Genomic DNA, 15,975 nt, shown 5'->3' with positions numbered 1-15,975 from the left:
TTTCATTTAATACAACCATCTCTAACAATGTTTCACATATATACCAATCTGCTCACTGTTCAGACTCTGCACTTTACTGGAAGCACTTCCACAATAGCCTGAGAGAGTTGTTCACAGACAAGAAGCTGACTGAGGGTGTATCATCTCCAAAAGACCAGGCCCTTAATATCAGTTTAGTGTTCAACTTAATGTTTAGATTCTTGCCTGATTCATGTTTTTAATCTTGTAATATTTGGAAAACAGTGAAGCACAAAACACTTTAATCATTCTTACCTGCATTCCTACTTAATAGTTTAACATACACAGTAAACACTATTCACAATGTAAAATTGACATTTACTATGCCATAGTCTATATTTTATAAAATCATCACTGATACAATGATGTCTTGAACTTACAGAGTTGTTGATGCTAATGTAACATCTTCATGTTTGAGAGTGCCATCCAGAGCAACACCTCGTCTTCCTCTATTAGACTCCAATGTAGGTATTAGATAGATTACTTTCTGGAGACTGGATCCAGGATTTACAGGACAACCTTCTCTGGAAAAAAGAAGAATATATATAATATCAACTGGGAGAAAACTATGAAGAACTTTAATTTAGAAGATGTTTCTGAATTGTGTTGTACTTAAGTGCACAAGACAGATACAATTGACCTTATATTCCAAGAGAGGTGTAGTATAAGCTCCTAGTATTGTAAGGAACAAAATCTACAACAATGGTAGCTCACAAAGCTCACAGTTTAGGTCCTATACTCATTCTGATTTTTATAAATTATTTAGACTTAGCCAACTTCTAATGTAAATATACATAAATTCACAGACAACGCCATTGTACTAACCAAAGGAAGGTCTATGGAAGACATTGAAAAATTTTTTTCTCTTTAAGATGTTATACTAAATAAACAAATACATTTGCACACAGCACTTGCATGTGGTGCTGAATACCTATCCTCTGGAGCCAACTGTAGCTATTCAGCAAAACCATGGATAACAAACAAGTCATAAAATTCCTTGGAATAAAGTTTCTACATATGTAAGAAAACAAGTTTCTGTAATGTCTTCATACAATCATAGTGCATTATAATTTTTTGTTCCTATTATTATTTAATCATCTAATCATACCATGGCACATCACCATCTGTACTAACAGAAAAAATTGCAACACTAAGAAGGAGTTCTGTGACATGGCAGGCACATTTCAACATCTGAAAGATGATATCTATTCAAATTTCATGCTAGTCACATAAGAATGATGGTAGTAGTGCCCATATGAGGATGTACATTAAGTTTGTGTTAAATACATGCTGTAAAGCTCTTGAGCATTAGTTACCTTTGAGACTGGACATGGTGAGTTGAAGTTAGTCAAAAATGCCTTTAAGGTGACAAAGACACAATTATCAACATAACTATGTGATCAAAAACATATGTTTTTCATATTAGGTGCATTGTGCTGTCACCTACCACCAGGTACTCCATATCAGCGAACTCAGTAGTCATTAAACATTGATAGAGAGCAGAGTGGGGTGCTCTGCAGAACTCACGGACTTCTAACGTGGTCAGATGACTGGGTGTCACTTGTGTCATACGTCTGTATGCAAGATTTCCACACCCATCAACATCACTAGGTCCACTGTTTCCAATTTGACAGTGAAGTGGAAACATGAAGGGACAAGTACAGTACAAAAGTGTACAGGCCAACCTCATCTGTTGACTGACAGAGACCACCGACAGTTGAAGAGGGTTTGCAATATGTAATAGGCAGACATCCATCCAGACCATCACATCACACAGGAATTCCAAACTGCATCAGGATCCATTGCAAGTACTGTGTAAGTTAGGTGGGAAGTGAGAAAACTTGGATTTCATGGTGGAGCGGCTCCTCATAAGCCACACATCACACCAGTAAATGTCAAACGACACCTCGCTTGGTGTAAGGAGCATAAACATTGGACAATTGAACAGTGGAAAAATGTTGTGTGGAGAGAGAAATCATGATACACAATATGGCGATCTGATGTCAGGGTGTGGGTATGGCGAATGCCCTGTGAACATCGTTTGCCAGCATGTGTAGTGCCAACAATAAAATTCAGAGGCGGTGGTGTTATGGTGTGGTTGTGTTTTTCATGGAGGTGGCTTGTGTCCCTTGTTGGTTTGCATGTCACTATCACAGCACAGGCCTACACTGATGTTTTAAGCACCTTCTTACTTTCCACTGTTGATGAGCAATTCGGGGATGGTGATTGCATCTTTCAACATGATCATAATGCACGGCTTGTGGCGGAGTGGTTCACGACAATAACATCCTTGTAATGGACTGGCCTGCACAGAGTCCTGACGTGAAACCTATAGAACACTTGTGGAATGCCGACTTCATGCCAGGCCTGACCGACCAACATCAATACCTCTCCTCAGTGCAGCAGTCCATGAAGAATGGGCTGCCATTCCCCAAGAAACCTTCCAGCACCTGATTGAACATGTGCGGGACTGGATGCTGACATCAAGGCTAAGGGTGGGCCAACACCATACTGAATTGCAGCATTTCCGATGGAGGGAGCCACAAACTTGTACGTCATTTTCAGCCAGGTGTTAGGATACTTTTGATCACATAGTGTATAACTGAGTTTGACTGAGGTCATGTAATAGGGCAACAAGAAGTTGGATGCTCCTTCTATGACACTACAGAAAGGCTTGGCTGAAATATACCACAGTACATGACTGCTAGTGGTGGTGGCCACGAGAATGTATGATCACAAGAAGAAGATAAGGCTCTGGGTGGTCACGTGGCAATACTGAGAGGGAAGACCATTGTCTTTAGCATATGGCTCTAGCACATTGTACTGCGTCTGCAACAGCAATTTGAGCAGCAATCAGTACCACAGTGAGACAACAAACTGTTACAATTGGTTACTTCACGGACAGCTCCAAGATAGATGCCCTGTAGCGTGCATTCCACTGACCCCAAACCACCACCGTTTATGATTTCAGTGGTGTCAAGCCAGAGCTCATTAGAGGGCAGAGTGAAGGTCTCTTGTGTTTTCTGATGAAAGTTGGTTCAGCCTTGGCACTGGTGAGAGCCATGTGTTGGTTAGCAGGTGGTCAGTTGAGGGCCTGCAACTAACCTGTCTGCCTGCTATACACGCTATACACACGGGACTTACACCTAGAGTTATGGTCTGGGGTGCAATTTTGAATGACAGGAGGAATAGTCTTCAGTTATTCCATGCACTCTAACTGCAGATTTGTGCATCAGTATGGTGATTCAACCTGCTTTGCTGCCATTCACGAACAGCTTTCCAGAGGACATTTTCCAACAGGATAACGCTCACCCTCATACCATGGTTGTAACTCAGCATGCTGTACAAAGTGTCAGTGTGTTGCCTTGGCCTGCTTGATTGCCATATCTGTATCCAATTGGGTACATATGGGACATCATTGGATGGCAACTCCAGTGTCATACACAAATAGCAGTGAATGACGTCTGTATTGACACACCAAGTGCAATTGGTATGGAACTCCATCCCACAAACTGACATCCAGCACCTGTACAACACAATGCATGCACATTTGCTTGCTTGCATTCAACATTCCGGTGTTACAATGGTCATTAATGTACTAGCGTTTCACATTTGAAATGATTTATCTCAAACTTACATTAACATGTCATTTTGCAATGCTAATCACTTAAATAAGTTACTTAGACAAATTCCTGTAATTCCATTACTCCACATTAATTATTTTTTAGTGTTGTGATTCTTTTCTGTCAGTGTCGTTTGTTATGATATGATGTTGCATAATCCACAATATCACTATGCTGACTTGTCTTATGTCATCTTGTACCACTTTTACTACAATGATTTATGAATGAATACAGAAAAATTACAGTTACAAGTTATCGTAATTTGCTTACTGTGATTCAACACTTGCAACAGCAGAACGGTATTGGCCATTTTGGAAAAGTACAACATCAACACCTTGTTGAACCATTGCTTTAATTTTCTTAACAACTTTGTTGCTGTTGTTTCGAATACAAATATTGACACCAATTTTTTCTCCATGGTGGTAAACCTGCAATCAGAACCAAGTCAGGCAAAACTACTACAATGTAACAAAAATATAGATTCATTTCTCATTAATTTGGGTTATCACATCAAATAGTCATGGAACCTGACTATATTAGTTGATTAACTGAAGTGTGTAAAATGCTTAGAATACTGCACATGAGCATTAACTAGCTAGACAAAATCAAGTAACAGCTTGGACCTCTTAATTTCTAATGAAATTTTTCAGTGCAGTTATTATCAGTTTGTAAGAAATATCTCATTGAATTCTATAAACATTTGTGTCTGTAAAAGTCTTTTGTTGTAAGAATAGTTATTGACATTGACACAAATTTCATATAACTTAGACTAACAAATAATACCGGTGTCGGGAGAATTTGTGTGCTTAATTGTTTGTGCTGCGTTGCTTCCCTAGGGGTACATACTTAGTAAGGCATAGGGCCAGACTTTGGACTTCGAGTGGGAAGCAAAGACAGATGCTTGATACTTGTAAGGAAGAGGAAGCAGCAATTTCAAGCATGTTGCTGGCCCATTGTGCCAGTTGCTTCACAATCCAAGCTATTTGGACACTCTCCCCACAACCAACTTTTCTGAACTGTGCAGATTGGAATTATCCTTACAACACATTCTCCATTCCCAAAATTATCCCATCTCAATATATGGTAGCGTACTGTTCCCAGAGTCTACACCCAACAGTTTCCATTCCCTATGCCCTATCACTTTCTCCCAATTCATGATGCCCCTCACCCTCATTATGCACTGTTCTCTGCCAACGCACCCACTGGTATTTTCCCCTTCTCTGCTCCTCTCCGTTTCCACTCCCTGATTCCCAACCCCCTCCCACCCGCAGCACAGCCTCTTGATACTGCACCTGGCAGCTACGACCTGCCACCTTCTAGTCCCAGCATGCTCTGCCAGGCAGTTCTGACTTCTCTCCTCACACATACCCTGTTATCGTGCCTCCTTCCCCGCCCCGCTGTGGATTGCTGTTTCTGTTTCGTGAACAGTGCATTCTGCCTAGAGTGGCCAGAAATAGTGGCCATGTGTGTATGAAGTGTGCTTTCTTGTGTAACAGTGTGTGTGTGTTTTCCTTTCTGAAAAAGTCTTTGGCCAAAAGCTGAATGTGTAACTGTCTTTTGTTGTCCCTATCCGGAACTCTTTGTGTCATGTTTACAGTGACCAGCAATCCATCCTTTTCATAATAAAGTATAAATATGGAGCCTTTTCATGTTTCTCTGCCTTCCAAGTGTATTTCAATTCACTGTGACCATGTTATTGACAACTCACTATAAAATGGTTTATGGACTGCCACTTCAGTTCCATATCTGTACTAAAACTACATATATTGTCATGAGTATTCATTACTGTAATGATTTTCATGTGTTTAAAATAAATTCCTCCTCCAGAGTGATTTTTTGCTGGTGATGAGATGTGTCAGACTTTACATTTTAATTAACAAATAATGTAATGGATACTTTGGTGTCATTCACTGTTCTGTTTCTAGAATTTCCATCATTCAAGGAAGCCAAAGAGGATTGGGAAGCATACATCAAAGTAAAGGGCATTGTCAACCGAAAAGCCTTCTTTTGTTATGGTTTAAAATAGATGTGTTTCATTTGCTACACAGTCTGGCCTCAGTAGCAGACCCAGGTGCATTGCCATTTGTGGAAACATGTGACAGAATCTATTGTTCATGACACAATGGTGCAACATGCACCAAATAGGAAGGTGTGACACATGGATGCAAAGTTATGTGAGCCTTCTCTAGATTTCATTGCCCAATCATTTGAACTTGCCCAATAAGCTAATGTACAAATAGAACTTCAAAGAGTAACAGATCTGGAGGAGAGAGCTTCTAATGTATCACAGTGTTCGGCACATCAGATAGGAGCTCAGACTCACAACAAGTGTGCCCCAAGCATGTTGTCATCGCAACAGAATCAATCACGGACTCCATGTCAGAACAGCTGACATCATAAACAGTCAATAAACCAAGCTGCACAGCAGTTGTCTTCTTGTCCATAGTTCTTTATTAGGTACTGTAGTGTAACTGTAGTGTAACAATCCCTAAAAAATCTTAACTCTGTGGGCTGGGATGAAATTCGAACAAATATCATAAAGGCAGGAAGTGACAGCATTGCACCTCAACTCTGTAAAATAATAAACCAATCATTTGATGAGGGCTGCTTGCCAGACAGACTGAAATATGCTGAAGTCTGTCCAATCTACAAAAAGGGAAAACAAGATGATTTAGTAAATTTCTGCCCAGTGTCTATATTCCCAGTTTTCTCTAAAATAGTTGAATGAATAGTATGTAATCTACATCTATATCTACATCCATCCTCTGCAAGCCACCTGACGGTTTGTGGTGGAGGTTACCTCGAGTATCTCTATCGGTTCTCCCTTCTATTCCAGTCTCTTACTGTTTGTGGAAAGAAGGATTGCCGGTATGCTTCTGTGTGGGCTCTAATCTCTCTGATTTTATCCTCATGGTCTCTTCACGAGATATACGTAGGAGGGAGCAATATACTGCTTGACTCTTCGGTGAAGGTATGTTCTTGAAACTTCAACAAAAGCCCGTACCGAGCTACTGAGCGTCTCTTCTGCAGTCTTCCACTGGAGTTTATCTATCATCTCTGTAACGCTTTCGCGATTACTAAATGATACTGTAATGAAGCACGCTGCTCTCCGTTGGATCTTCTCTATCTCTTCTATCAACCCTATCTGGTACGGATCCCACACTGCTGAGCAGTATTCAAGCAGTGGGCGAACAAGCGTAGTATAACCTACATCCTTTGTTTTCGGATTGCATTTCCTTAGGATTCTTCCAATGAATCTCTGTCTGGCATCTGCTTTACCAATGATCAACTTTATATGATCATTCCATTTTAAATCACTCCTAATGTGTACTCCCAGATAATTTATGAAATTAACTGCTTCCAGTTGCTGACCTGCCATTTTGTAGCTAAATGATAAGGGATCTTTCTTTCTATGTATTCGCAGTACATTACACTTGTCTACGTTGAGATTCAATTGCCAATCCCTGCACCATGCAGCAATTCGCTGCAGGTCCTCCTCCATTTCAGTACAATTTTCCATTGTACAATTAGAAAAGTGCAATAAGGAAGGTAATATTATTCTCAATAACAATATGGGTTTAGGAAGGGACGAAACACTTTACAAGCTGTAAATGAACTGATCTCTAAAGTTAGTAACTGCCTTGACTACAAACAAAGTGTATCTGATTTTTTTGTGACCTCTCAAAGGCATTTGACACAGTAAACCATAACCTACTGCTCCAAAAATTGTGTAGCTATGGCTTCCATGGAAAATCTATAAGATGGTTTTCATCTTATCTCAAAAACAGGTACCAAAGGGTGGTGATACATCAAAGGGGAGAGAAAACTTGCTCTAGCTGGAAAGAAATTCAAGCAGGCGTGCCCCAGGGCTTGATATTAGGACCACTTCTGTTCTTATATTATATAAATGACATGCCTAGCAAAGTAAATACAGATACAATACTTTACGCAGATGACTCAACAGATGTAGTCTGCTGCAAAAACACTGATGAATTAGTAAGGATGATGAAGCAAACTCTAAAAGTACTTGAACAATGGATAAAAGATAATGCTATGAAATTAAATCTTGAAAAAACCCAAATCATACACTTCAGGACCAAACAAACTACTGAATGTATATCACAAATAGAATATTCAGGTAAAGAACTGACCCCAGTTAATTCTGTAAAATTTCTTGGGACAACTTTAAATAAAAACTTGCAATAGACCAACCATGAGGACAGTTTTCTGAAGAGATTAAATAGTTTAGTTTATGCAATAATGAGGGTACTACACAAAGTAACAGACTTAACGGTGAAGAAAACTGTATACCACATGTATTTCATAACACTTACAAGATATGGAATAATATTTTGGGGTGCTGGAAAGACAAACCTCCTTTAAAAAAAAAAACCAATAGTAGACATTCATGCAAACCACAATCCAAAAGCCTCGACTTCATGACAATCCCTTCCATCTTCATATATGAAATACTTCTCTTTGAACAGAAAAACTCGCATCTGCTTGAAGGAAATACATTCACACATGCCTATGAAACTAGACATAAATTGAAATACATGCTACCTTGTCACCGATTCAAAGTATATGAAAATACTCCTTATCACATGGCTCTGAAGATCAGAAATAAGATAATAAATGGTAATATTTGGGGAATCCACATTGGAGACCATTGGCACATACCTAAAAAGTGAATGTTATTATAGTCTAGAAGAATTTCTAAATGAATAAAAAGCAATGTTATAGTTTAGAAGAATTTATAAATAGGAGTAGGGAGAAAGATACAAGTACAAATGGTATACTTTTGAAGCCATATAGATATAAAGTATACATGTTCACTGTATGTTCATGTTTATATATAGTTTGAATGGCGGTTTGTATCCCCTTCAGTACATCCATACTTCATTTAGGTATGTGAAGGCTATGGTAATGATTCAATGAGTTACAAAAAGATTTAAAATATAATGTTGTATTTTTATTATAATAAGCAACTTATGTATTATGTATTTCCTGTAGTATATAAAATACTGTAACAACTTAGGTGAAAGACTGATGAGTCACCAATGTTCTCAATTGAATGATTGTATAAAAACATGTTATGTGACAATAAAGTATCTTATCTTATTTGGAGTGATGTTTAGCACAAACATTTTTCAAACCAATGAATGATGGGCTTCATTTTAAAAAGTTTATTTTCATAAGGAATTAGATAATCTACTATTTGGATGTATGTTTTATGCTTGCACATGTATTATGAAATGGATGGACACAACTTTTCAGCAAACTGGAATTATGATAAACATTGTACCATGTTCATAGTACCTGCTGGAGAGGCAATTTATTCCATGTCATCGGGTCCTGCCTTGGAGATATGATGTGAGTCATGGAAGAAGAGTGGCAGCCTTGACCATGCCTATGACATCATGGGGACAAGAGGAAACTTGTTATACACTCCTTTGGAACTTCTTAAATAATACAGACTGTTTTTGGGCTTGGTCCTTATCAACGTGATTATGATGTTTCAAATATTGAAGCAATTTTTATAATTAATGGTCAATCTAAACGAGAGTACAATATATGAAAAGGATGGATTGCTACTCACCGTGTAGAGGAGTTGTTGAGTCACAGACAGGCACAACAAAAAGACTGCTAAACATGTGAGCTTTCAACTAAAGACCTTCTTCTAAAGTAGACACACACACACACACACACACACACACACACACACACACACACACACACACGTGAATACTGTCTACTACTGTCTCTGTGCACTGAGACAGTGGTCATTTGTGAGTTGTGCTTGTGTGAATGTGTGTACTGTCTACTTTAGAAGAAGGCCTTTTGCCTGAAATCTCTTCATGTTTAGCAATCTTTTTGTTATGCCTGTCTGCAGCTCAACATCCCCTCTATATCATCATCATCATCATCATCATCATTTAAGACTGATTATGCCTTTCAGAGTTCAGTCTGGAGCGTAGTCCCCCTTATAAAATTCCTCCATGATCATGTATTCAGTGCTAGCATTGGTGCCTCTTCTGATGTTAAGCCTATTACTTCAAAATCATTCTTAACCGAATCCAGGTACCGTCTCCTTGGTCTACCCCAACTCCTCCTACCCTCTACTGCTGAACCCGTGAGTCTCTTGTGTAACCTTGCTTCTCCCATGCGTGTAACATGACCCCACCATCTAAGCCTGTTCGCCCTGACTGCTACATCTATAGGGTTCATTCCCAGTTTTTCTTTGATTTCCTCATTGTGCACACTCTCCTGCCATTGTTCCCATCTACTAGTACCTGCAATCATCCTAGCTACTTCCATATCTGTAACATCAACCTTATTGATAAGGAAACTGAATCCACCCAGCTTTCGCTCCCACACAACAAAGTTGGTCGAAAGATTGAACAGTGCACAGATAACTTAGTCTTGGTGCTGACTGACTTCCTTCTTGCAGAAGAGAGTAGATCGTAGCTGAGCGCTCATCGCATTAGCTTTGCTACGCCTAGCTTCCAGTTCTTTCACTATATTGCCATCCTGTGAGAATATGCACCCAAAGTACTTGAAACTGTCCACCTGTTCTAACTTTGTCCCTCCTATTTGGCACTCAATCCGTTTATATCTCTTTCCCACTGACATTACTTTTGTTTTGGAGATGCTAATCTTCATACCACAGTCCTTACATTTCTGATCTAGCTCTGAAATATTACTTTGCAAACTTTCAATAGAATCTGCCATCACAACTAAGTCATCCGCATATGCAAGACTGCTTATTTTGTGTTCACCTATCTTAATCTCACCCAGCCAGTCTATTGTTTTCAACATATGATCCATAAATAATATGAACAACAGTGGAGACAGGTTGCAGCCTTGTCGTACCCCTGAAACTACTCTGAACCATGGACTCAATTTACCGTCAACTCTAACTGTTGCCTGACTATCTATGTAAAGACCTTTAATTGATTGCAAAAGTTTGCCTCCTATTCCATAATCATGTAGAACAGACAATAACTTCCTCCTAGGAACCCGGTCATATGCCTTTTCTAGATCTATAAAACGTAGATATGATTCCCTGTTCCACTCGTAACATTTCTCCATGATTTGCTGTAAGCTAAAGATCTGGTCCTGACGACCTCTAAGAGGCCTAATCCAACTTGTCCTCAATTAATACTCACACTTTCCTTTCAACAATACGTGAGAAGATTTTACCCACAACGCTGATCAAAGAGATACCTCTGTAGTTGTTACAATCTTTGCTGTTTCCATGTTTAAAGATTGGTGTGATTACTGCTTTCTTTCAGTCTGATGGAACCTGTCCCGACTCCCACGCCATTTCAATTATCCTGTGTAGCCATTTAAGACCTGACATTCCACTGTATTTGATGAGTTATGACTTAATTTCATCCACCCCAGCCACTTTATTGCACTGCAATCTATTGACTATTTTCTCCACTTCCTCAAATGTGATGCTATTTCCATCATCATTCCTGTCCCATTGTACATCGAAATCTGAAACATTACTGATCGTATTTTCACCGACATTGAGCAACTCTTCAAAATATTCCCTCCATCTGCCCAAGGCATCAGCAGGATTCACCAGCAGTTTTCCTGACCTGTCCAAAATACTTGTCATTTCCTTCTTACCTTCCTTTCGAAGACTGCTAACTACACTCCAGAATGGTTTTCCAGCAGTTTGACCCAAGGTCTCCAACCTGTTTCCAAAGTCTTCCCAAGATTTCTTCTTGGATGCTGTAATTATCTGTTTGGCTTTGTTTCTTTCTTCAACATAACTTTCTCTGTCTACCTGAGTTCTAGTATGTAGCCATTTTTGATATGCCTTCTTTTTCCTTTTACAGGCTGCCTTGACTGTGTCATTCCACTAAGCTGTTTGCTTCATCCTACCTTTACACACTACTGTTCCAAGAGATTCTTTGGCCACTTCTAGTACTGTGTCCCTGTACCTTGTCCATTCCTTTTCCAGTGACTGCAATTGACTACATTCAACTCACTGGTACCTTTCTGAGATCACTGTTATGTACTTGTGTCTGATTTCCTTATCCTGAAGTTTCTCCACTCTTATCCTCCTACACATGGACGTGACCTCCTGCACTTTTGGCCTCACAATACCAATTTCACTGTAGATTAAATAGTGATCAGTGTCATCAAAGAATCCCCTGAATACACGTGTGTCCCTCACTGCCTTCCTGAATTCCTGGTCTGTTATTATATAGTCAATGACAGATCTGGTTCCCTGCCTTCCCAAGTATACTGGTGAATGTTCTTATGTTTAAAAAAGGAGTTTGTGATTACTAAGCCCATACTGGCACAGAAATCCAAGAGGTGTTTCCCGTTCCTGTTGGCCTCCATATCCTCTCCAAATTTACCCATAACCTTTTCATACCCTTCTGTTCGATTTCCAATACTGGCATTAAAATCACCCATGAGCAGAACACAGTCCTTGTCCTTTACTCTAACAACTACATCACTGAGTGCATCATAAAAGCTATCCATCTTATCTTGATCTGTCCCTTCACAATGTGAATATACTGACACAATCCTAATTTTCTTGCTAGACACTGTCAAATCTATCCACATCATTCATTTGTTTGCATACCTTATTGCAACTATACTGGGTTCCATTTCTTTCCTGATGAAAAGCCCTACACCCCATTGTGCTATTCCTGCAATGACTCCTGACAGGTAGACCTTGTATTATCCCACTTCCTCTTCTTTCTCACCCCTTACCCGAATGTCACTAACAGGTAAAACGTCCAACCCCATCTTACTTGCAGCCTCTGCCAGCTCTACCTTCTTCCCAGAGTAGCCCCCGCTGATATTAATAGCTCCCCATCTCGTTACCATTCATTTGCCGAGTTGTATCTTAGGAGTCCCTGGTTTGTCAACTAGAGGTGGGACTCCATCACCTCCAGAGGTCCGAGGCATTTTGCCAGCATCATATTTATAGCACCACGGAAGCAGGTTGCTGGCCTTACTTGCCCTGGGTCCCATTGAGTTTTACCCCTAACGGTTGAGGGACTAACCGGTGAATTTGGTAGTCTTTGCCGTCTGAGCACAAAGGTGGCCACGACTAGGAATATGTCCGAGATGCCCAGCCTTCTTCCAAAGTAACTGGTATCCCGACAGTCGGGACCACTTACTTGGCCACTCATACGTTGCTCGTGGTTCATGAACTAGGACATGATACCAGGAACCCACACCATGAACCTATATTACAATAAGAAATCTATCCTTTTCACAATATTGTCAATATTCCATCCTAGATTTTCCATTGTTAGGATACAATATACAATACATTGTTTATGGGAAGCTTCGTATTTATTTCAAGAAATGGATGTTGGGTTTGTAGTCTTAACTTACTACAGTAACTGCCACTCTTTGAGAAACATAGTTCAATTGGAAAAGGTGGGCAAGTGTGCTGAAAGAATGAAATGAGCAAGATTGGATACCAGGAAGTCTTAGCTCCTGATCAGACTTTACTTTTTCACCCAATATCACAGTAAAGAACAGGCAGAACTTTGCATGTGATGACTAAGACAGGATTCAGAACAAATGCAACTGGGAGTAAACAAAGTTCTGAAGATTGAGAAAGTATACACAAACTTGCAATTTTAAAGAGACTTGGTGAATTTTGAGCAAGCAGATTTGCAGAGTTGATATCTATTGTCAATAGTAACAAAGATCAATAGCCAAGATCATGCTGACGTGCAAAATTAATTGCTAGCTCTGCAAATCAAGAAAAGTTGGGTAGTTGATGGACAATTATTAAATCCTTTGACTATAATCACTACGGAGAAGAAAATAACAAGTACACAAGTCAGAAGATTTCAAGTATTACTGTGGAGGGCTTTGACTGTATTACTTCCACAATAGTCTACAACAGCAGTTGCAGATCACAGCTGTAGCTTGTCAACCTGCAGTGGTGGAAGTGTCAACAGTGCATTCGGTGATACAGTACAACCTACACCAATCTATCTTTGTGTCAGCATTTACATGTGCTGAGATTCTTGTGAGCTGTATAAAATTTGAGTTGATTAGTTTCCAATACAGCTGTGGTGGTGGTGTTTGTGTTGTGGGGTGGACTGCAAGTGATAGTGCAACAGCGAGTGTGGGGGTATTGCAGCAGCGTACATAGCTTTGAAACAATATTAAGCTGAGGGTAATTAAACATGTATTCTTGTAGACATTGAGGGCCCATGGTGACAGGAAATATTGATTTGTATGTATCTGTTTGGTTTAGAAAAATTTAGTATACAACTGAGTAATGACCTAAATGAGTTCACTGTTAGTATAAGGCAATAAACACGAGATCAGAAAATACTAAAACTGAATTAAAAAGTGAAATAAAAACAAGAATCACAACACTAGAACAGCATATCAATGATTCATTTAAGGCAAAGGAAGAAATCGTAACTGGAATATTGCAGTTACAGATGAAACTTTCCACCTTACCACAGGAGCTAATTTTGGAAACTTTGAATTAGTGTGATTTAGTTCAAAATTAAGTGAATGAGCAATCAGAGATGTGAACAAGAACTTGAAACAATCAAAAGAATCAACAGAGTAGGAATCTAACACAACACATGATCAAATCTCAGGCGCACAAGTAAGGTTCAGATTGTCAGAAAAAATTGAAGAGTCAAATGTGACCATCATTCCAGGCTCCATGCTTGGTAGTTTGTATGGGCAAATAGTTAAATTAGCTGATAATAAAGTATGAAAAAGGACTGAATCATCTGTAGATACATCTTATTTTAACACAGAACAGAGAAAGACTTCAGAAGGAATCTCTGAGGTGGAGTTAAGTGCACATTTAAAATTGTCAGATGCTGCATATAGAATCTATTATTTATGACAAAAATTGTGCGGCATGAACCAGATAAGAGGCATGACACAAGGCTTCAGAGTTACAGGACCCTTCACTAGACCACACTGCCTATGCATTTGAGGAGGAAGGAACAGGAGGAGGCAACCATGCTCAGAAACCTACCTAACCAGTACTCCGATGAAGATTTAAGCCTCAAACATAGTCTGTGTCAGTGGGAGGTGGGATAAGAGTGGATACATCAAATCATACTGTGATTTTTATTTTGACTGTGTCCTCTTCCTTAGCTGAGCCGTCAGCATGTCTGACTGCCATACAGCATACCTGACCAGGTCAGAAGTTTCTCTGCTCAGGTACAGTATGTTGTGTTGTCCTCACATCATTTCATCATCATTGTCCTCATAGCATTTCATCATCATTGACAAGCAAGTCACCCAATGTGGTGTAATGTGAAAAGACTTGTGCTTCAGTGGCCAAACTACCCCAGGCGAGGACTCTCAGTCATCAGTGCCATACAATAACTTCACTTCATTTTTATTGTGAGAAGTATTTGAACAAGAATATGCATTTGTGTGGAACACTACCTATGAAAGTGTTTTACATAAACTGCTATGCAATTTATTATTTGTGGAAGCAGCAAGGTTTCTTAGTAGTAATTTTAGGCATGCTATTTTATGTAGATGCCTGGTCCAAGTAACAAGAAGTGTAGTGTTCAGTGCAAAGAGTCAGAAGGTTAGATTTAAAATGTGTCTATTGCCCAAATCCTAGAGGTGGTTCACTTATTTTATGCTGAAGACACATAGGACCTGTCTGATGTTGTGTGCCTCACAAAAACAAGTATCTGAAGCATTTTTATTTCATTTACAGTGTTGGTTAAGATTTTTATAATTTTAGTTACCACTACTCATATTTTTTTACCTGAAGCAATAGAGTTATCTATACATTTATTTGTTTATTGTTGGAGAAGAAGAATAATGTCTCATGTTAGCAAAATGCATAAAATAAAAATGAGCCAAAAATTGATGAATATTTTGGAAACAATAAATTTGTGCACAGTTTATAGGTTATGAAGGAAGGTAAGAGGAATGGTTTATTCAAAAGAAGAACATTATATTGGAGACAGCATTAAAAGTCATACCACCGGAAGCTGCATATATCTAAAATAGCAGTAGGGGATCTTATTTGGTTCATATACACGAGATATGGAAATTTCGGTATACAAAAGTGAATCTGGCATATGAAAAAGTTTTATTATTTTAAAAATCTAAGTAGATAAATAAAAAGGAATTACAAAGTTGTGATCTTTGTCAAAATGTTAAAGAAAATAATGAACAAACAATATTAATTGTATCCAGTAACATTACATGATTTAACCTGAATGTTAGCTTTGTCCTTTTTGCTGGTGGAATGAAGGGGGACATACCCTTAGTTATGAAGTGTAAACACGATGAGCTAACATCCAGGTATGATTGTTGGATCTTATAACAGAAGGACACT

General features: G+C 39.0%; 1 protein-coding gene across 1 annotated transcript in view; it reads right to left on the bottom strand.

Moving 5' to 3' along the window:
* Positions 1-15,975, bottom strand: part of LOC126359176 (arrestin homolog) — an 83,394-nt gene that overhangs the window by 8,161 nt on the left and 59,258 nt on the right. Inside the window, exons 5-6 of the mRNA XM_050007608.1 lie at positions 3,912-4,069; positions 399-542 (exon numbers count right to left, since the gene is read on the bottom strand). Coding sequence (XP_049863565.1) covers positions 399-542; positions 3,912-4,069 — 302 coding nt within the window. The remainder of the gene's footprint in view (positions 1-398; positions 543-3,911; positions 4,070-15,975) is intronic.

This window comes from Schistocerca gregaria, chromosome 1, assembly GCF_023897955.1.
Source record: "Schistocerca gregaria isolate iqSchGreg1 chromosome 1, iqSchGreg1.2, whole genome shotgun sequence".
NCBI classification, from domain to species: domain Eukaryota; kingdom Metazoa; phylum Arthropoda; class Insecta; order Orthoptera; family Acrididae; genus Schistocerca; species Schistocerca gregaria.
The sequence above is the reverse complement of the archived record's forward strand: the minus strand, read 5'-3'. Positions and strand labels throughout refer to the sequence as shown.